General features: G+C 48.7%; 1 protein-coding gene across 3 annotated transcripts in view; it reads left to right on the forward strand.

Moving 5' to 3' along the window:
- GPC3 (glypican 3) overlaps positions 1-22370 on the forward strand; it is a 329633-nt gene that overhangs the window by 285580 nt on the left and 21683 nt on the right. The window contains exons 7-8 of one of the 3 annotated variants that reach the window (XR_009555978.1): positions 3193-3352; positions 21207-21384. The exons of 1 other annotated variant lie outside the window; for it this stretch is intronic. Coding sequence is in view for 1 of the 2 variants with exons in the window: in XM_060250047.1 (XP_060106030.1) it covers positions 3193-3352 (160 nt within the window). In the remaining variant the exon portion in view is untranslated. The remainder of the gene's footprint in view (positions 1-3192; positions 3353-21206; positions 21385-22370) is intronic. One more of the 3 variants, XM_060250047.1, reaches the window with a different exon arrangement.

The raw sequence follows: 22370 nt of genomic DNA on the forward strand, positions 1-22370 counted from the left end.
AAGCTCAAATGAAGTCACTTTATGGTTAACTGATCTGGTAATTTGTTGTAGACAAATCAAATTAATGCACCAAAATATGGGTAAGCTAGTCCAGTTACAAACTGGTGGACCTTGGGTTCCATTGCTAGATACTGTAGACATGGCCTCAGTTTAGACAGCTCAAACAGATCTCTGGGCATGAACTTCACTAGGTCTCTCCTTTGCCTCTCTTCATGCCATAGTTAAAGTTGAAAGTCTTCAACAAATTCCAATGAGTCAGTCACGTGATCCCAGTGCAGGCATCTGAACAACCTGTGGCTCCTTTCCTTTCTAGAAAGTTAGAGTTCCTAAGTACAATTTAATTCAAGTAAAGAATTGTTGTTGCAGGAATGTTATCTGTTTAGATACCCCATTTTTTTTCCCGAAGCAACTTATACTGTTCTCCCCTCCTTCATTTTATCATTGCATCACCCAGACAGGTGGGTTAGTCTGAGAGGAACTATTACCCACTGAACATTCATAGCAGAGTGGGGATTTGAACAGGGTCTGAGATCCCACCCTGAAAACTATACCATGCTGACCTCAGTTAGCAAAGGTTGCTACAAGAAATCTTGATGTCAGGGAAGCAGGGAAAGGAGGCATTATCTGAGTCCCAACTTTAACCTGATTCATGCTCATTAGGAAGAACATAGGTTTTCATAATGATGTCTACATATAGCTTTTAAGTCCTAGAAAATGTTTGTCTGCCTGTTCTGGATGCAAGTGCCCAAGGAGAATGGCTTGAATAGTCACGAGTTTGAGCATTCAGTGGTGCAGTTGCTTGTTGATGAATATGTTTTTTGCTGTTACATTTCCACTCAGTCCTTCTCTGTAGAAGAATCATCACCTTTTCACAGAAAGTTTAACATTCTAAAGCTGCTTCCTGTGAAGGCAATTGACCCTGGACAATGTCCAGAAAATTCTCACCAGTCTGGGAAGAGACATCAGGACAGGACTGTTCATCTTGGATTATCCAGCAATGTGCTAAGTTTTTTCAAAAAACTTCTAGAGTAAACAAATTTGTTACTTGCTATAATTTTTGTTTTAAACCCAGGAATGATTCACAGCAGTTGGGGAGAGCTGAAGTTAAGCCACTGGCTTCTTATTCCTCTAATACAAACATTACCAAAATGTTTATATTACTGTGGACAGGAGAGGTCAGATGTCATGAATGCAACTCAAAAGTTGCATAAACCACAGAATCTCAAAAATTTGGGGAAGTGCCTTTTAATGTTAAAGGTATATTTTAAAAATATTTGGAATGTGCTTAGAGGTACAGATATTGCAGAATTGGATGACAGTGGCTAAATCCCTGGATATGCAATAAGTCCTCTACTTGATATCCATTTCTACAATATCTGTTCTCTGGTATTTGATCCTTAAAGGGGGGGAGGTGTATTTAAATTCCAAAGCTTGTAGACTTGCAAAGACTGGCAGTAGATGCATGTGTGTGCGGGGGTGTTTTTCACCCTATATTATGCCCTTCATTTCAATTTGCACTTGCCCCAACCTTCATCAAGGTTCAAGGGCAGCAGCCTATGGGGCTAATGCACAAGAAACATTCCCCCTCCAAGTAAACTTATTTTCTTGCCCATAGAGGTCATTCTGCTCTTGTTCAAAGGTATGGGACTTCTGGCTTATTTAGTACAAGCACAATTTTAAAAATCCCAAGCAAGCTTGCTGCCCACTTTGACACAGTTTTACCTGCAACACACATTGTTGAATGTTCCATTGTGTTTTTAACCTTACCTTTCCTGCCACACAGCTTGGAGTTCTGCTATCTCCATTTTATCCTCACAACAACTCTGTGAGGTAGGTTAGATGTTTGCGGTTTAGATAGATTTAGACTTGGGTCTCCCTAATTCTAGTTTCATATTCTAGCCATAGCGTGACATTGACTTGGCTGTGGTGATTCAGGCAACCCATTCATCAACCCATTCAGCTGAAAGAGCTGCACTGGCTGCCTATTGTGTTCCAAGTCTGTTTCAAAGTGCTAGTATTGATCTTTAAAACCCTATATGGCCGAGGCCCTGTCTATCTAAGGGACCACGTTTCCCAGAGAGCACTGCGTTCAGGAACTAAAAATCTATTGTCCATCCTCAGACCAAGGGAGGCCAGACTGGGTGTTACATGGGCCAGGGCCTTCTCAGTGGCAGCACCAATGCTATAGAATGCACTCCCTGAGGCCATAAGAGCTCTGCGGGATCTCTCCCAATTCCGCAGAGCTTGTAAAACTGAACTTTTGAAACAGGCCTATAACAACTAGGGGAGAAGGCTGCCGCTTTTATGCTACTGGGCAACTCCACCAGAAGGACCACCAACAGATAAACTGTATACTCTGTATAGCACCAAATCTTTGTTTTAAATTATAATTGACTTTCTTATTGTTTTATATTTGAAATTGAGATGTTTGTTTTTATATGATTGTTAGCCGCCCTGAGTCCATTCGGAATGGGCGGGATATAAATGGAAATAAATAAATAAATCACAACTGGACAGCAGTCAGAAGCACCAATAAGGAAAAATACCATCATCTCCCGTAGTTACTGGCAATGAGGGAACCCAGAAATGTAATTCTGAACAAAAGTGAACCGAGTCAGGGAATGTTGCAGCAGCAGTTGTTGCTGTGTCATGATGCAGGTAATGTTTTAGTGTGCTCACCACAAAAACTTCAGGGAGTCAGTGACAACATGGTGAAACAACTGGTGCCCAAGAAATACACAAAATTTGGTAAGTGGGACAAGATCTTGCATTGGAGATCACTGTGGTTGGCTTTGCTTATTCCTCTACTGTTTGCTGCCCAAGACGCAGAATGAGGTGGCCGTTACCTTGAAGTGGTGGAATAGAAAAAAACATTCAGTATGTAAGTATGAGTTGCCACTTCTGAGTACTTCCCCCCCACCCCCGGCCAAAAAAAGACAACTGCAGAAGAAGAATATGTTGCATATCAAGGAGCAGCAGGGGCTGGTGCCTCTGCGCTTGAGATGCTAGCTTTTTGCCTAATGAAAGTTATCTTATGAAAGGAGAGCTTAGCTCACACCTGCTTTCTGAACTGAGACAATCTACTCTACCACTCTAGGATTACACCACCTCATTCTGCTGTATGTATTGATCATGTTCTTTTATTGACATTCCAGGGGTGGTTTTGCTCAAATTCTTGTATGTTCTTTCCAGTTGTTAAAAGGAATGGCCATCTCTCGCTGGAAAAGTCTGGATAAGCCAGAAAACGAGGATGAGGAAGGAAGTGGTGACTGCGACGATGAGGACGATTGTGGTGGGGACAGTTCTGGAAACGGCGGGCTAAGAGTGAAGAATCAGCTGAGGTTCCTGGCAGGTAAAGGAGAAGCCAGAGATTTCTAAGTATTGATGGAGGATCTATAACATCCAGACTGATGGAGGGTCTATAACTATAGAACTATAGAAGCAGGGGTATGTGTGTGTGTGTGTGTGTGTATCCCTGCCCCCACTGGGGGTCTATCATCTCTACTTTTATAGTTATAGACCCTCCATCAGTCTGGATATATATAGTCTTGGATATGACTTATGGGCAGGGCTATCTCTTCTCCTGTAAGTGACCAAGGAGAGACCTGAATGTTGCTGAATTGCAGCCGGCACATTTTCTTAGGATATAGTGGAGGGTTTACCGCACTATTCTTGCAATCTAGTCACATGGTTCTAATTATAAGTTACTGACTTGGAAAAGAGTTTGCTGATCTTGTGGTTATGATAGCCCCCTGGTTATCGCACACAGCAATTTCAGGGTCTCTAATGGATGTGGCAAACAATAACATGAGGTGTTATTTCCCTATGAACTCTAATTTTATAAAATTCTTTACTGTCTCCAGGAGCCCTTTGTTCCTCAATGATTTCATTCTCAGTGTTATGGAAATGAGATGCATAGAGGGCCAGAATTTTTGAGGGGTGGAAGCAGGGTAATTAGCCCGCAAAAACTTGGTCTCCCCCACACCATTTCTTTCAGTTGCAGGGAGAATGCCCTTTTGCACCATTAAGGGATTATAGGCCCTGGATGACTCAACAATTTTACTGAACAAGATGTATGCAGTACACACACTGCGTTAGCAGTTCGAGTGTCAGCCTAGGATGCGTGACCTGGCACCAGTTGTTTTTGCAACCTAACTTAGCACACTGGGTGGTTGTGAGGATTAAATTCGAGTTGGGCTAAGAGGAAAGAGCCCTGCATGCCTTCCTGAGCTCCTTGCAGAAACAGTGGGATAAAAATGTACTAACTGCAGAAATATGAACAGCCCGTTAAATTATGAATGGTCAGCAACACTTGATTGGAGGCTTTGGCTCACTGAATCCCTGTAATGCCAAACTTAGCTGGCTTCTAACAGTTATGGGTCTTTGTGGTGAGCTGTTACAGATAAACATCTCAGTGGTGCAGTGTTTTCCACCCAGCTGATGTACACATTCTGCCCGACTTAGTTGTCCTGGTCCTTAGAGCCTAGGCCTGGGTAACTCAACCTCCTTCAATGAACTATCCATTTCTCTTGTCTGAGACCAGACAACTGAACCTGGACAGAATCAGTCCTGAGGCTTTCAAGTTTAAAAAGGAAAACGTAGTCTCTTAAAATGAGACCAGATGCTTATATAAACTCTCCTCCCTTGATCTCTGACAATTACCTCTTATTTAATAGAGTGGAAACTGAGGTATTTAGCTGCAGCCTGTCAGGCTCACTACGTACTTTTGTGTGTGTGTGTGTGTATGTGTAAAGAGTAAATAAAACAGAGATAGCAAACTGTTTGAGAAGGGAATAGCAGTGGCCTTTCAAGTAATCTAATACAAACATGGTGAACATTGGACAGTGCAAGCCATCTGCCGCTTGTATATGGAGGAGGGGCTTCAATGTGTGCTTATGGAGTATGTGAGCAATCCTGAGGGTCAAACTAGATGTTACGGGGAAGATCTGTTATTGGTTCACCCCTCCCCCCCATCCCATATTTTCTTTTTTTAATAAAATGCAGCTGTGAGGTATGTGTGAGAATTTGATCAGAGCAGAGGCAGTGCTGGGGGGGGGGGGACATCTTTAACCCTTTCTCTCTACAGTGTTTTCCTGTTCAAAATCTCCTTCCCAGTGTGGAGTAATTTGTCCTTTGTGGAAGGGAAAATCTACTTTTTTTTTCCCCCTTCATGGGAGGGTTCACAGTAGCCTGGGGTCAGTTTTGTTCAGAAGACAAGGATTTTCCTCAGTGCCGGTGCTGCAGACAAGTGATCAAACTGGTACCCCTCCTCCAATGGTTGCATTTAATTTTTTTTTTAATCAAGAGACCTAATCATGCCCTCCTCTACAGAAGAAGGCAGTGGCAGGCCGCCTTTGCTTCTTGCATGCCTTGAAAGCCCCTTGCTGGGGTTTCCATAAGTCAGTTGTGACTTGGCACGTACATAACTGTGCCTTTTCTTCTGCTCTCTTGGCCCCATCTGACATGCGAAGAATGTATTTATATACCCCCCCCCCCCCCTAAACAAAATGTTGTCTGAAAAACTGTCCTGTCTTGGCCCATATTTCCATCTACACCTGCCACAGTCTTCTCATTGCTATCTTCTATATTGTTCCATTATACCCGTAAGTACCTTTTAGTACCTGTTCCATTTCTCTAGTAGCTCCTATGTTATGAAAGGGAGGTACCCATCATTGGAAAATGTTTAGGTACCCATTGTATATGCCAGAGCTTTTATACATTTTAGTTTTATTAAAGGGAGAAAACTAGAAGACATACAAAGAAAGTTAAAAACTACCAAAACCACACATGATTAAAAAAAAAAACTAAAAGAGAAAGGTGAAGGGAAGGGGGATATAAAAAGCTTCCAATTTTCTCTGCAACAAATATAATTTTGATTATAACATTTTTCTTGCTTATAATTACAAACACAAAATCTATCTCTCTTTTCATTCCTCTTAGACATATTTCTTAGAGAAGCCACAAATTGTCGAGTTATCCTTACGTTTTTCATGGAAACAGTCAACAAGGGATTTCCAGTCTCTAATAAATGGCATAATTGTCTTTTCTCTAACCACTACTGTAAGTTTAGTCATAGCTGCATAGCTCAACATCTTTTTGAACCATTCTTCTACTGTAGGTGTTGCCAGGCATTTCTTTGTGTATGTCATGCTCACTGTTGTAAACATATATAAAAACAAAGTTCCATGGCTTTTTTCCAGCTGATTGCTCATTAAACCTAACTAAAAGGACTCTGCTTTCAGCTGCATTTGCAAGAGCTTTTAATGGTTAAGTGGCAAACTTTTTTCTTGGATAAGTAAATGGGGTTCTGCAGTGTACTGTATAGTTTTAATTCTTCGAATAGTTAACCCACCTTGAACCACAGGGGAAAGGTGGGATATGAATATTGTAATCAAATTGAAGTAAATGAAATAAAACCATTGAGGAAAACCCAGTGTCAGGATTGTAGTGTTAACCCCACCACAGAGGAATTAGGTAATATTGAACTTTGTTTCTCCACAGAGAGTTGAAAAGGATTTTGAAAGAAGGTGCTTGTCCTACTTTCCTTTTTGGAAAACAGGTTTTGCAGGTTTTGATATGGCTTTTTTTTAACCCGCCTGCATAACCTTATTGACCAGCAGTGGCAAAAGAAATGTTTGTGCACCCCATGGGAAGCAAAGCATCTCTCAAGTGATTTTCAGCTCTCTTTTTAAAACTTTTGCTCATCTGCAGTCATTTAATCTTTCTTATTGGCCTGTCCCTCTTCAGACCTGTCCCTCTTCAAGCCATGTAAACAGTTTCCAGTGGCACTTGAGCAGCTGAATTCAATGGAGATCTCTGGTCAGCAATCATGTTGGAAGATTGTCACTTTGCAATTTAGGCTTTGACCCACCACCTTGTCACACAGTTGTTTGCCTGATGTTTGGAGAGCAAACTTTGCAATCAGGGAAACATTTGTTGAACCTTGCTCTGTTTCCTTTTTTAAAAAAAGTTAGACAACAGTAGAGTCTGCAGCCTGTGCATATAGAAATCTCTTAAAATAGAACATGTACATGGACCCATGTACTTATTATGCCTCATGGGCAGCAAATTGTGTCTACAAGATTAAATTATAGTATTTTCCCAGCATTGCAAGAGTTGATGACACAGCATAGTCATGACAAGCCTGTATTCATCGAGATGATGCTAAATGAGACCTCATGTTCTGACTCAGTATATCTGTGAACACCCTCCTTGGATTTCCCAAAGGCATCTGGCTGGCTGCTAAGAAATGGGATGCTGGCTTGGGTCTGAGCCTGCAGGCCTGCTCCTTCATTGCACTGACAGTTCTGAAATCAAACCGTTCTTTGCTCACATGAATACATGAAACTGCCTTATACTGAATCAAACCCTTGGTCCATCAAAGTCAATCTTGTCTACTCAGACTGGTGATGGCGCTCCAAGGTGTCAGGCAGAGGTCTTTCACATCACATACTGCTAGATCTTTGAATGGAAGATACCGGGGATTGAACTTGGGACCTTTTGCATGCCAAGTAGGTGCTCTACCAGTGAGCCACAGCCTCTCACATCTTCCAAGTACATGCATCTGTTTCTGTTTGATTTTGGCGGTTCTGTTGACTGAGTAGCTAGGTTGTTGGAACTCCCCCATACAGATGTAACTCTTTACAAAGCAGGTGAACAATGTAAGGTAGCAGGTACAGTTGTGGCTGGAGAAGGGGTACCATTGGAGGCCCTTCACACAGGAGCTGAAGCAGCCAGTACTCCTTTACTCCTCATCCACAATTCAAGCATTCAGGAAGTCATGTTAGGTATGCATGACTCACCATGCTGTGTTGATGGACATCTGGAGAGAAGGAGCATTGGCTACCTTGTCTCCTGGGCAAGGTGTGGGCTGACAGGGAGAGCAGTACAGAGGTGGTGGAGTCTTACCACTGAAGGCCACCACCTTCCTTTCCTCATTGTAGAGCCATCTATAAACATGTTACCCACTTCCACCAGGCCTGTGGGGTGAGAATTGTGTGGACCTTTTTGACATTAGTATGCCACCCTATGTCCAAGGAGCTCAGAGTGGTCTAGTGGTTAGAGTGTTGGTCTAGTATCTTGGAGACCCAGGTTCAAATCCCCATTCTGCCATGGAAGCCTTGCCGGGTGACTTCAGACCAGACCCACACTTTCAGCCTAACACACCTTTGCAGGGTGGTTGTGATGATAAAATGGAGGAGAGAAGAACAACATAATCTGCTTTGGAGGGAAAGGGTATAAAAGAAGTAATTAAATATTTATTTGTGGATTTATCCCAATGGGGATCCAGAGCAGCTTGCATCATTCTCTCCCCCATTCTGTCCTCACAATGACAGCTCTGTGAGGTAGGTTAGGCTTAGAGTGTATGATAGGCCCAGGGTCACCTAGTGAGCTTCTGCAGCAGGGTGCGAATTCAAAGCTGGATCTCCCAGATCTAGTCCAACCCTCTAACCACTACACATCACTATATAATTTATTTTGCCTTCACTATGGTTGATTGTCTTAAGAGATTTGAACCCAGTTCCAACAATGTGCCTGCCACAATACTTTCCCATTCCGAGATTTGACCATGCCTACTTTGGCACTGGCAATCTGAGGGTTTGTGAAGACCTGTAAATAGACTTCTCTTCAAATCAGTATTTATTCCACAGCACTTCTTACTAGCCTGTTGTGGGATACACATTCCTATGTTGGTCTCTTTTTGGCCACAAAAGGACTATCTCTAGCAAAACTCCTTTGGAGACTAATTTAAACATATCAGTGGGACAGAATAACTTGGCTATGGGTCTCTGTGCATTTAGTCCTGCTTTGTGCACAGTGTTAGCATGCCAGAGCCATGTGGGCTATGGATCTCTAGTGTTTAACAGTACAGAACCCAGGCATAACTTTTCAAAGGTAAGTTCTCTTGTTTCACCAGTGTCACATTTAAACTGGGTCACAGCCTGGCTTCTGGCAGGCAAGTCACCTTGCTGTAGATCAGGATGGGGAACCTTATTTCTGCCAAGGGCCATATGGATATTTATAACATCATTCACGGGCCATAAAAAATTATCAACTTAAAAAACAGTGCTCTGCTGAAGGAGAACGATTCAGGCCAGCAAAATTAATGCAAATAATTGTTTTTCTATTTGAAATCATATAAGGAGAGCTTAATCTGGCGCACACACACACATGGCCCGCTGCCCTAGGCAAATGCCTAGGTCCCAGGTTTTTTTTGTAGAAAAAGTCCAGCAGGAACTCAGTAGCATATTAGACCACATCCCCTAATATTAGCATATTAGATCACACACTCATTAGCATATTAGGCCACATCATCTGGGATAATCATGTGCAAACTGAACTGTGACAGTAACTTTTCCAGGCCCTGCAGCAATTCTGGCCGGCCAGCCAGGCCCCAGGGAGGCTGCTGCACAGTACATCTGGGCCCTGTGATCCCTGTCTGGCCCTGTGGAGGCTGCTGCACAGCACAGCTGGGCCCCATGATCCTCGCTGGCCAGCCAGGCTCCAGGGAGGCTGCCACATGGCTCGATTTGGTTCAGTGATCCCTGAGGGCCGCACCAAGTGACCTCGAGGGCCACATATGGCCCTTGAGATGGAGGTTCCCCACCCCTGCTGTAGATAATGAGGTGGTCTTTTTCAAGTGTGAATTACTGCCTTCCTTGAAGATTGGTCTCCCTTCTTTGAAGATTGGTCTCCCTTCAACCACCAGGGATTGGGCCTTTTCAGTGGCAGTCCCCTCCTGGTGGAACCAATTGCCAGAAGAGGTTAGGGCCTTGCGGGACATCACTCAGTTCCGCAAGGCCTGTAAGACCGTTCTCTTGAAGCAAGCCTTCAGTTGACTGTAGGAGAATCCTGGAAGAATCCTGGAACAACTATCATCTTGAGAATAAGTAACATCTGATCTAGCACCAACTGTATACTGTTTTTAATTTATATTGTTTAATGATTTTATTGATTTTATGATTGTGGTCATTGTTCTATGATCTGTTGTAAGCCGCCCTGAAGCCCGCCTTGGCAGGGAGGGCGGGGTTTAAATCAAATTAAACTTAAACTTAGGAAATACCGCTGTGGATGACCGCTAAGCAAACAGACACTTTCTGCATTTTCCTCCTACCATCCTTTTTAGAGTTAGCCAAGAGTCTTTGTTTGGGAATCTTAATGGCTTAATAACTGATAAAAACAATAATAGAATGGCATGGGGGCAATTCCCAACATTAATGACTTTATCTGAACTAGCCTTGTGCCAGATAAAGTCTCTGAGCATTTTCTGAAATATCTGCTCTTGTTAATGACGGCAGTTTTATGGAGGAGCAGGCAGAAAGAAGAGTCACCTTTGTCCCAGTTTGACAGACCTTAATTGCACTTGGAATGTCATGTTCCTTCATTTGTTTTGAGGAGGGGATGTGCATTGTAAATAGAGAAATACGAAAGCAGAACAATGTACACAGTCAGCAGAAACTGGATCTGCTTCTTGCTGTCCCCTCATCGCTGGCCATATTTCAGGCTAAAGTAACTCCATGAATAACTTATGGGGCAGAGATATAGATTGAGAAAGTGAATTAAAAACTGATCAACCTGTAACCCTTTTTGTGGGATCCTGGGGCTCCAAACTGTGCTTCCAGTACTGCTTTGAGAGAAGAGTTTACATTGAGATCATTGGAGGCATTTGCTTGGCTCCCAGTTATGAATATGAGAATGAAGATTTTCTTTTTTATCAATGATTTTGGGCAGGTAGCCAGAATAAAGCAAGACCATTATGAGAGTGGATGGTTCTTGCTAATTGATGAAAAATTAAGAATGTTAGGAAAAAAATGAAAACCCTGCAGGAGTTTGTTAGAGCTATGACAGTCTCCCTCCTGGAAAAAAAAGAAACTAGTGGAGTTAGATAGCACTTCTTCCAGACCACGTGGGGTTTGTTCATTATTTTCAGTTTTTCTCTTACCCCCATCTGCCCTACCAGCGTACTTGAAATTTTTAAGAATTCCTGCCTGTAGTCCAGCATTTTTACTTGCCAAGATGAATTCCCATCAGCCATTCTGAGGGGCTGCTATATGAAGATCACATTCCAGGACAGTTATTGTGGATGGGAGCAAAAGAGCCTGAAAGCATTGTATTATATGATATTGTTTTGCCCATGGTTTGATCTAGATAGAGCAAAATGGATGGAACCAGTCCTGAGGAAGTTGGGAATCTGTTGATAGAACTAAGATTGTGTCTTCTTAAATTAAAGAATGAGGATCCAAGGCTTATTTTAGCCATGGTGAAATTCTTCTTGGTGGTGATTACCTAGAAGAAAAAGATGATAGGGTTAAGAAGATGTATAGGGTGAGTCTCAAATTTAGAAATGAACTAGAATTAAAAATATATAGAAATAGATTATCATCATAATCAGAAATTGATTCTTTACTAAATGCAGTTTGAATATTCAGCAAAGATATAGCAATGGAATTTGGCCATGACAATTGAGCAGCATTAGCATTGAAGGGAGGAAAGATTGTTGAATAGGAAGAAATCAAGATGCCAAAAAACAACATCAAAACACTGAGCTTTGAAGAAAACTGCAAATATCTTGGAATGTTGGAAGCTGACAACATACCCTTATTAAGAAAAATATAATTAAGGGTATTACCAAAGGGTTAAAAAGATTTAAATGGAGGAAATATGGAAGGGTTAGGAGGCAATTAACATGTGAGCAGCTCCAGTTCTAAGATACACAGCTGACATTATTGATTGGAAACAAGCAGAATTAGAAGCAATATAATAGACTACAACTTCACAAGATAATGATGATGCATCACTCACTACATCCTGGAAGTGATGTTGACAGTCACTACTTACTTGCCAAGAAAATTAGGTGGAAGAGGTCTCTTGAAAGTTAAGCAAGCAGCTGAAGAAGAAAAACAAGCACTGAGTGACTACACCAAGAAAAGCAAAAAGAAGCTGTTGAAATGTACAAGGCAGATTTATTTAAGATTACAGAAACCAAAGAAGATTACAAAAAGATTGAAGTAAAACTCACTTTGACAAACAACTGGAAACAAAAGCACTTGCATGAGCAGTACTTGAACGACATAGAGAATAAAGTTGATAAGGAAAACACTTGGAAGTGGCTCCAAAATGGACACTTGAAGAAAGTAGTAGAAGGGCTCATTCTTAAACGCACAAGAGCAGCCACTCAAAACAAAAAGCGTGAAAACCAAGATTCAGAAGGCCAGTTATGGCAGCAAGTATTGACTTTGTAAGACAAAAGATGAACCACATGGTCAGTGCCTGCAGTAAAATTGCTCAAACTGACTTTAAAGCTGTCATAATAGAGTTTAATTTAATTTTAATTTTTAGATTTATATCCCACCCTATCCCGCAAGCGGGCTTAGGGCGGCTTATAACAATAAAACAACAAGGTTAAAATAATATCATAAAAACAGACATTACAAAACAGGAGCAGCACAGTAAACAATCTTACAGACATAGGAGGTAAACAGCATGCAGCTGATGGCTAACAGCAAAAAATAGCACCATAATGGTGAAATGCTGGGGGAAGTGATGACTTTCAAAGGACGCCCGCTGGATTAATTAAAAGCCTGGCAGAAGAGCTCCATTTTACAGGCCCTGTGAAACCTGGATAAGTCCCGCAGGGCCCGCATCTCCAGCAGGAGCTCAGTTATGTTGCATTAGAATCTTTGCTTATCAACCAAAAATTCATGGGAGCACAAACCAGACAAGATGATGGAGAAGTGGGAAGGCATTTAAATACCTTCCCAATTGGAAGCAATTTCAATCGGGGGATCATTTTGTTCCCCCGTACCCCATTTTCAAGCAGGGAGAGTAAAAGGGATTGCTGAAATGACTTACAAAAGCCATTTAAAGGGAACATCCCCTTTAAATGACTTTTGCAAGCCATTTCATCAACCCCTTTCCCACCCCTACTTTTAACATTTCATTGATCCCTTTCCAAGGGGGGAGGAGTGAAAGGGGAGCTGCCACCAGCAGAAAAGAGGGAAAATCCACAAATTGAACCAGTTTGCGAACCAAGGAAGGTTCTTGCCCATCCCTATTTGTGACTTCTGATTGGAAACAGAGGAACACCTGGAAAATAACACCGCTGATACTACAACTGTAGGGGGGGGGAAGAGAAATAGGGTTTGGATTATTGACATTGCAATCCCAGTAGGCAGCAGAACAGAAAAGAAAGAACAGGAGAAGACCATAAAACGCCAAGACCTATGAATGGAGCACCTCTGAGAGGAGAAGGTTACCATATGCCAGTTGTCACTGGAGCACTTGGAATCACCCACATTCTTAGCATTGAACAAATAACAATATCTCAGCTGCAGAAGATAGTGTTGCTTGGAACAAGAATCCTGTGAAGATATATTTGCAATTCCCAAGAACTTGGCTAGATCTCAAATTACAGAACATCTAATATCTGTGAATAACAACAACAACAATAACTGTTGTTGTTGCTGTTGTTATTTAGTGTGGCCTGTCTTGAGACCATAGGTCAAATGAGTTGACCATTAAAGGAAGGAAAGGATGAGCTTTCAGACCTACCTTGATTTATGTGTACTGAATGGCCAAAATATGATAGGGTTTTCCCTTTGCCTACTGAAGAAACACTACAATTTGCTTAAGAAATCTGTCTTTTGCATGTAATTCTGGAGCTGCTTGTAGGCTTGGATTTGGTCTGTTGACTACACATTAAACTATTTGAGTTCATTTTATTTAAGTTTTATTTTGAGTTCATTTTATTTGCACAATATATCCCACATATGCATTCAGCCAAGGGCTTCAAAGTAGCTTGGAATTACCAGCCAATGAAAAATCGTCTGAGAGAAAGTTGTTGGTCCCACCAGCAGTATTAGCCACGGGGTATCTGGGACTGTGGCTATGGGCTGGGAGGCACCTGGCTACCCACAGCCTCACTCCTCCCAACAGAGGGGGAAAGAAGACCAAAAGCAGGCTTCTGCTGCAACCCTCCTCTGGGGCTCTGGCAGCTAATTTAGTGACAGTCCTCCTCACCTTGCACAGGGCAATAATTGCCCCTTGCTGATCCTGCATTGAGCAGGTGATTGGACTTGATGGCCTGTATGGCCCCTTCCAACTCTGTGATTCTATGATTCTATTCTATGAGTCTGGGGTGGGCCTAGGTGCAGGGGGGATAGTGATTCTGGGGACCCACCCTGGACTTATGCTAGATCCCCAGAATTGCTAGGACCACCAATGGTTGGCCCAAGGTTCCTCAGTGAAGTTCATGAGTGGGTGGAGAGTTAAACTTGGGTAATCACAGGCCAGTGCCCTAACTACTATACCAGAATGGTGCTTTTTTTTGTGTGTGGGGGGGGAGGTACTGCAATCCAAGCTGTGCTCATTATCTGAGTTTGAGCCTTGCAGAAGCTGGGTTCAGGTAACTGGCTCAAGGTTAACTCAGCCTTCCATCTTCCTGAGGTCAGTAAAATGAGTATCCTGCTTGCTGGGGGTAAAGTGTGGATGACTGGGGGAGGCAATGGCAAACCACCTCATAACAAAAAAGTCTGCCAAGAAAACGTCATGATGTGGGATCACCCCATGGGTCAGTAATGACTTGGTGCTTGCAGCATTACTTTTACCTAGTTAGTTTAGTGGTTCTCCAATTGGGGGAGGAATAATCTCTGCTGTCAATCTATCAAAATAACTGAAAATGCCAGTGTTTAAAGTAGTACTATTTGTGTGTAGTTTCAAAAGGGGAGGAGGTATGCAATTACTGTGGTTATTGGCTTGAGAAGATTTAGGGACCCTAGTAATATCTTGAAAGGCAGGAAAACAGACATTGTAAACTCCTGTCCTGCCAGCATCACATTTACATTGGGCCATATACAGCCCAACACACTCTACTCTTCTTGTCTTGTTGAGCATGGAACTGCTGGGAACATATTTCCACATTGTGGTGTATTCAGGTTGTGTTATACTCATGGTCCAGAGTTCCCACTGGTGTATCAGTGTCACGCTCTGGGTACCTCCCCCGGCTCCCGGCGCCGCCGGCGCCCCTCCCGGGCACTCTGGGGCGTTCCCCGGAGGTCTCAGAAACAGGGGTGGGAGCCAGGTTACTTCACCGCAGGCCCCCGTTCCCCTCCTGGCTGTGCTGCGGCTCCTGTCGCTCTCTCTCGGGAGGCAGCCTCCATAAGCACCAGCCAGCTTTTTCCCCGACCTCCTCCTTCCCTCCCTTTATCCCCCCGTCTCAGTCCTCCCCTCTCCCGGGTTCTGCCCCTCTCTGGCTCCCCCCCCCCTTCAAAGCCCTAGACGCCCGGGAGAGGCGGGCCGGGGCTGGGCTGCCTGAGCGTGCCTCGGGCGTCTCGGACTTCTGCAGCGTGCTGGGGCGTGGCGTCTCTCGCGACCACGGGTCAGGCGGCTCTCCTCCTCTCTGCCCAGCGCTGGGCTCAGCTTCTCCCTCCTGCTCCCCGACGTCTCGCTCTGGCCAGGCTCCTCGGACCCGGAGACGGGCGCGGTGGCTGAGAGGCGCCGTTCGGGCGGCTGTTGGCCCTCCATCAGCCCAGGTGAGGGGTGGGGCCGCCGCGGGGGCTTGGGAAGGCGTGGGAGGCTCTCGGGGCGGCGGCGGGGGCCGGGAGTGGCTGGCAGGCGCCGGGGGGTCCCCCTTGCGTAGTCCTCGCCCAGGCTGGGCAGGACACCCTCCCCCGTGTCCCTTGCTTCTCAGCCTCCTCCTTGAAGATCCGGGAGAGGTAGTCGGCCACGCGGTGGTCCACCCCAGCTTGATGGTGCACTGTGAAGGAAAAGGGGAGAAGAGACATGTACCAACGAAGGACCCGGTCGTTGGAGTCCTTCATTCTCGACATCCACAGCAGGGGGGCGTGGTCCACCACCAACCAGAAGGGGTTGTTGGTGAGGTAGAACTTCAGCGCCCCAACAGCCCACTTGACCGCCAGGGCCTCCTTCTCTACGGTGGAGTACGCCCGCTCAGCGGGCATGAGCTTGCGGCTGATGAATAGCACCGGGCGTTCGTCCCCGGGGCTCCCTTGGAGCAGGGCCGCCCCGATACCGGTCCCTGAAGCATCGGTGTGCAACACAAAGGGCTGGGAGAAGTCCGGGTTGTGCAGCACGGGGTCACGGGAGAGGCTAGTGCGCAGCGTCTCGAACGCTGCCTCCTGGGCTGGCCCCCACTGGAGGACGTTCAGACACGTCTTCCGCAGGCTGTCCGTCAATGGGGTGGCCACAGCCGCAAAGTTGGGGATAAACTTGCTGTAGTAGCCTGCGAATCCCAAGAAGCGCCGTAACTGCTTCTTGGTGCGCAGGCGGGGCTGTTGTTCCAGGGTGATGACCTTCTCTGGCAGGGGTCGGAGCTGGCCCTTCCCCACTAGGAATCCTAGGTATTTTAGCTCCTGGAACCCAAGGCGGCTTTTCCGCGGGTTGGCGTGGAGCCCGGCGGCTCGCAGGGCTTGGAGCACCTGGCGGAGGTGGAGCAGGTGGGCCTCCCAGGTGGGGCTACACACCACGATGTCGTCGATAAAGGCCCGAGTGAAACCCTCGCACTGGTCCAGGGCCTTGTCCACCAGCCGCTGGAACGTGGCCGCAGCCCCATTCAAGCCAAAGGGCATGCGCTTGAATTGGAACAGACCTTGTGGGGTGGCGAAGGCGGTCTTTTCCCTGTCAGCCAGGTGCATGGGCACCTGCCAATAGCCCTTGGTGAGATCCAAGGCGGAGAGGTACCGGGCCTCCCCCAGCTGGTCGATCAGGATATCCGCCCGTGGCATCGGGTAGGCATCGAATTTGGCCAGTTTGTTCACCTCCCGATAGTCCACACAGAAGCGCACGCTGCCATCGGGCTTTGGCACCAGGACCACTGGACTGCGCCACTCGCTCTGTGATGGTTCGATGACGTCGAGGCGCAACATCTCCTCCACCTCCCGGGCGATGACGTCCCAGCACTTCTGTGGCACGGGCCTCCAACGGGCACGAGCCACCTGGCCGGCGGGGGTTACTACTCGGTGCTTGACCAGGGTGGTCAAGCCTGGCTGGTCGGAGAACACCGTCGGGCACTCAGCCAGGACCTTCTGCAGATCCCACTGCTGGCTGGGGGTGAGGGCGGCATCCAACACCGGGCCTCCCCCGGCGCCCTCCGCGGTCGTCCAGGGCAGGGTTCCGTCCTGGAGCTCGCCTGGATCTTCGGCCTAGAGCCCCTGCTCAGTCCCCGCCTCCCGCTGCACCCAGGCCTTTAGGCTGTTCACGTGGAGGGTCTTCTTTTGGCGGGCCCGGGGCCCACATTGGACCTCGTACGTCAGGGGGCCTAGGACATGGGTGACTTGAAAGGGTCCCCGCCACGGGTCCCCTTGGGTCTGACCCATCACTCCCCTGTGGACCAGGACGTTGTCTCCCACCTGGAACCCCCAGGCCCTAGTGCCCCTGTCGTACCGCCTCTTCTGGGCTTCCTGGGCCTGTGTGAGGTTCTCCCGGGCCTCCCGCCGCACATCTTCCAGGCGCTCCTGCAGCTGCCTGACGTATTCCTCTGGGGTCTCCTCTGGCCCTCCCCTGCCTTGTACCCACTGTTCTCCGAGCAGGCCCAGGATCCCCCGAGGCTGCCTCCCATACAGCAGCTCGAACGGGGAATACCCCAGGGACGCTTGGGGCGTCTCTCGGATGGCAAAGATCAGCGGATCCACATAGAGATCCCAGGCGGTGGGGTGGTCGTATGCTGTCTTCCTCAGCATGGCCTTCAAGGTCTGGTTCATCCACTCCACCAGCCCGTCAGTTTGGGGGTGGTGGACAGAGGTGAAGAGCTGCTTGATGTGCAGCGCCTGGCACACCTGTCGCATGAGGCTCGCCGTGAAGGGTGTGCCCCGGTCTGTGAGTATCTCCCGAGGCAGCCCTACATGTGCGAAGTAATGCATCAAGGCCCTGGCCACGCCAGCACTCTTCATGGTGGGCAGGGGAATAGCCTCAGGATAACGGGTGGCGTAGTCCATGAGGACCAGGATGTAGCGGGCCCCCGAGGGGTGCGGGGTAGGGGCCCCACAAAGTCCATGGCCACCCGCTCGAATGGAACCCCCACTACCGGCAAGGGGGCTAGGGGGGCTTGCGGCTCTGCCCTAGATGTAAGGCGCTGGCAGATGTCGCAGGAGCGACAGTAGGCCTGGACCTCCTGCGCTACGGAAGGCCAGAAGAAGTTGGCTAATACCCGAGTCAGAGTACTCTTCACCCCCTGGTGGCCCGCCCATTGGTGGTCGTGGGCGCCCTTCAGGACCTCGGGCCTGTACCGGTGGGGGACCAACAGCTGTTTCCCGGGGCCCAGCCGCCCATTTACCTCTCTGAACCAAACGCCTTCTTCCTGGATGATCCGAGGCAGGCGCCGGCTCCGGCGCTCATCCACGACCACCCCGTCCCGGACTGCTTCGTGCTGTCGCAACGCCTCCAACTCCTCGTCCTCGGCCTGAGCCTCCACGAACTGCGGGTCCGCCGACCACGTCTCTCGGCCGCCCGTCGTGGGATGCTCTGCAGTGGACAGGCCCTCCCTGGGGTCAGTATCCTCTGTCTCCCCCGCGGGGGCGTCGTCGTCATAGCCGGCCCTGGCAGGCTGGCCCTGCTGGCAAGGGTTTGCTGCCTGCACCACGTCTCCAAAACACGGAGCATCCCGCCCAAGCAGTACTGGGTAGGGCAGGCTGGTTACTTTGGCGACCGGCACGCTCCAGTAGCAGCCCAAGTACTTCAGCGGGATGGACACCACTGGGCTCCTTTCAATGTGTCCATGGACACACTTGATGGCGGCGGTGCGGATGACAGGCAGCGGGGCGGTCACCAGGTGGGCCCGTATCATGGACAGTGAGCTGCCGCTGTCGACCATGGCCTGCAGTTGCCACCCTCCCAAGGATACCGGGATCGTCCAGGGGGGGGGCGAGTCCCCATCTCGGCTGCCTGCCAGGACTCTTCCCAGCTCACGTCGCACTCCATCAGGGGGCACTCTCGCTTGAGATGGCCCCACTGGCCACAGGTGAAGCAGGGCCCTATGTCTCCCCCCGTGCGGCGGGCCTCCGGCGGCGGGCGTCCCTCCTTCTCCCCCTCGCGGCCCCCGGGGCGTAGACTCGGTCCGGGTAATGTTGGCGTCCTCCACCATCCGGGTAATGTCGGGCCCCCACCATCCAGGCGCGGCGCGGACCGGCAGCAGCCGCGCCCGGCCTCCGCGGTCACCGGTCCCGGGCGCCTTTCCTGGTGTTGCTCCTGGGGCGGCCCGGCTGCCGGGCTGGGGAGAGCCCTTCCCTGGCTTGCCGCTCTCTGCGCGGGGGGGCAGGCTGCGGTGGTCGGCGGCCTGAAAGTTCTCCCACAGCTCCTGGACTTCACTGAGGCGGGTTGGCTTCCAGCAGGCCACCCAATGGCGGGTACGCGGCGGCAACACCTGCGGCAGCTGCTCCACTACCACCAGCTCCACGATGCGCCGCCCGTCGCTGGTGGTGGGGTTGAGCCAACGGGTGGCAGCATCCTTGAGGGTCGCTATCGCCGAGCGTGGTTGAGTCTCCCCCGTCGGAAGCCAGGAGCGCAGCTTCTGGCGGTGGGCCTCGGGCGTGATCTCCAGGCGGTCTAGGATGGCTGCCTTGAGTGCTGTATAGTCCGCCGCCTGGGCCCGCTCCAGGGCTTTCATGGCAGCCTGGGCCCTGTCAGGTAGGGTCCCAAGATAAAGGCCCACTGCTCTCTGGGCCAACGAGCGGCCTCAGCCACTTGCTCAAATGCCTCCAGGTAGGCCTCAACATCGTCCTCCGCCCCCAGCTTCGTCAGAGGGGGCCAAGGGCTCCTTCCGGCGCCAAATGGTGGTGGCCCTGCCGGCTCCGGGCGGCCCAGGAGCGCCTGGTGGAGGTCCCGCACCAGGGTGGCCTGAGCCGCCGTCTGCTGCTGGGTGACCTCCCGTAGGAGCTGCGCCTGGTGGTCTGCCAGCCACTGCCCAAATTGGGCCAAATCCAGGGGGGCGGGGTTAGTGTCCCTAGCAGACGTCAGTTCTAAGTTTATCACGGAGTCCTCACTCGTTTCGTCCGTTGACGAGTCGCTGGACTCCGGCTCGATGTGTGGGGTCGCCACTCGACTTGAGTGCCACCCGGGCTGGAATATGGGGGCGTGGCCGTTTTAGGCTTGGGAGAGTGCCCGCATCCTCCACCACGTTGTCGCGCTCTGGGTACCTCCCCCGGTCTCCCGGTGCCGCCGTCGCCCCTCCCGGGCACTCTGGGGCATTCCCCGGAGGTCTCAGAAACAGGGGTGGGAGCCAGGTTACTTCACCGCAGGCCCCCGTTCCCCTCCTGGCTGTGCTGCGGCTCCTGTCGCTCTCTCTCGGGAGGCAGCCTCCATAAGCACCGGCCAGCTTTTTCCCCGACCTCCTCCTTCCCTCCCTTTATCTCAGTCCTCCCCTCTCCCGGGTTCTGCCCCTCTCTGGCTCCTCCCCCCCTTCAAAGCCCAGACGCCCGGGAGAGGCGGGCCGGGGCTGGGCTGCCTGGGCGTGCCTCGGGTGTCTCGGACTTCTGCAGCGTGCTGGGGCGTGGCGTCTCTCGCGACCACGGGTCAGGCGGCTCTCCTCCTCTCTGCCCAGCGCTGGGCTCAGCTTCTCCCTCCTGCTCCCCGACGTCTCGCTCTGGCCAGGCTCCTCGGACCCGGGGACGGGCACGGTGGCTGAGAGGCGCCGTTCGGGCGGCTGTTGGCCCTCCGTCAGCCCAGGTGAGGGGTGGGGCCGCCGCGGGGGCTTGGGAAGGCGTGGGAGGCTCTCGGGGCAGCGGCGGGGGCCGGGAGTGGCTGGCAGGCGCCGGGGGGTCCCCCTTGCATAGTCCTCGCCCGGGCTGGGCGGGACAATCAGTTACATGTTATTTCCTTAATTCCCAAGTGTATATTGCTCAATATGGATCACAACTGCTGCGCATATGGATAAGGGGCTTCAGCCTCCTCCCCCTGCCCCAGTAATATTTTCCTGAATTGAATCAGCCCCGAGGGAAACCCACAGGGAAACCAGGAAAATGGGGAGTGCTGATGCCCTTTCTCCTCTTGTACCACTACCACAGTCTAAATTGGGCACTGCACATATAAGAATGGAGAAAATTACATGTCACACAGAGTGGGAAGTCTGGTCCCAACCTAAGCATGCCACATTGTTCAACCTAGGCTTGTTAATAGTCACCAGTTGCTCAGAAAAAACCATTCTCAGCAATAAAGTTCTGGAAGTCTCATATACGCCTCCCATTTCGTGATCTCAGCTTCACAATCTGCATGAACAGAAGCACAGCTGCAGTTTGAAAAAGACCAGTTATCCGGGTTGTCTTTTTTGAGTAAAGACCAAAGTAATTGCACTTGTCAAATCTGGTTTTGTCCACAAGGACATGTAAGATTAAAAGCAAAATTCCTCCTGGACATAAGGAAATAAACATTTCTGAAGTATGTTGAACATGAGTTGTTTTCTGTTTAAGAGAACATTATCAAATAATGGAAAGGGTTTTTAAAGAAAAATTTCTGTGTATTTTTAATCACACTAGTTTTTTGAAAAGATTTGATTTATTTATTCTGTTATACCTAACCTTTCTTCCTAATGGGAACCCAAAGCTTCTTATATTCTCTTGTCCTCCATTTTATCCAGACAAAACAACCTTGTGAGTTATGATAAGCTAAAATTCAGCTGCTAAATGTGTATGATTTGGCCCAAGATCACCTAGCAAGCTTCCATGGTAGGGTGGGGATTCCAACCCGGTTTTCCCAGATTCCTGGTCCAGCACTTTAGCCAATGCACCACAGTGATCCTCCAGACCTGGGTGGCTCTTTCTAAAAAATTCTTCCCTGGGAAGTTAATAGATGCATTTATTGCATCACACTTGCAAACTACAAGCCAGACTAGATCTGACAGTAGCAAAATCATTTGCAGAATCTCCCAAGTGGGGAGGGTGTTAAAGTGTATTATGCATGGGCAGAAGGGGCCCTGATTCCTCCCGCTATTCTTTTTCCCCTCCAAACCAGACTATTTTTCTTCTGTGGGGCTCTGAGACCCAAAGGTGGCATGGGCTTCCCTGCTTGCAGAGGGAATTGGTATAACCCAAGTTGGGTTCCTCTTGTATCATGGCAAGTTGTTCTTGATACACAGTGTGATCTTCGAAAGCTGTTCTAAGCAAATACCAGGTTATCAGGGATTCTCTTTTGTGGTCAGTCTTCTGCATTATTTACTTATCACTCTTATGGGAAGTCCTAGGAAATATTTCCTTGCGCCTCAGCTGGTCTCTTGCTAGGGTTACCAGTCTCCAGGTAGGTCCTAGCAATCTTCCAGAATTGCAATTGATCTGCAGTCTACAGAGATCAGTCCCCATGAAAGAAATGGCAGCTCTGGAGGGTGGATTCTATGGCATTACATCCCCACTAAGTTCCTTGCCTCAAAC

Source organism: Heteronotia binoei, chromosome 11 (genome assembly GCF_032191835.1).
Source record: "Heteronotia binoei isolate CCM8104 ecotype False Entrance Well chromosome 11, APGP_CSIRO_Hbin_v1, whole genome shotgun sequence".
NCBI classification, from domain to species: Eukaryota; Metazoa; Chordata; class Lepidosauria; order Squamata; family Gekkonidae; genus Heteronotia; species Heteronotia binoei.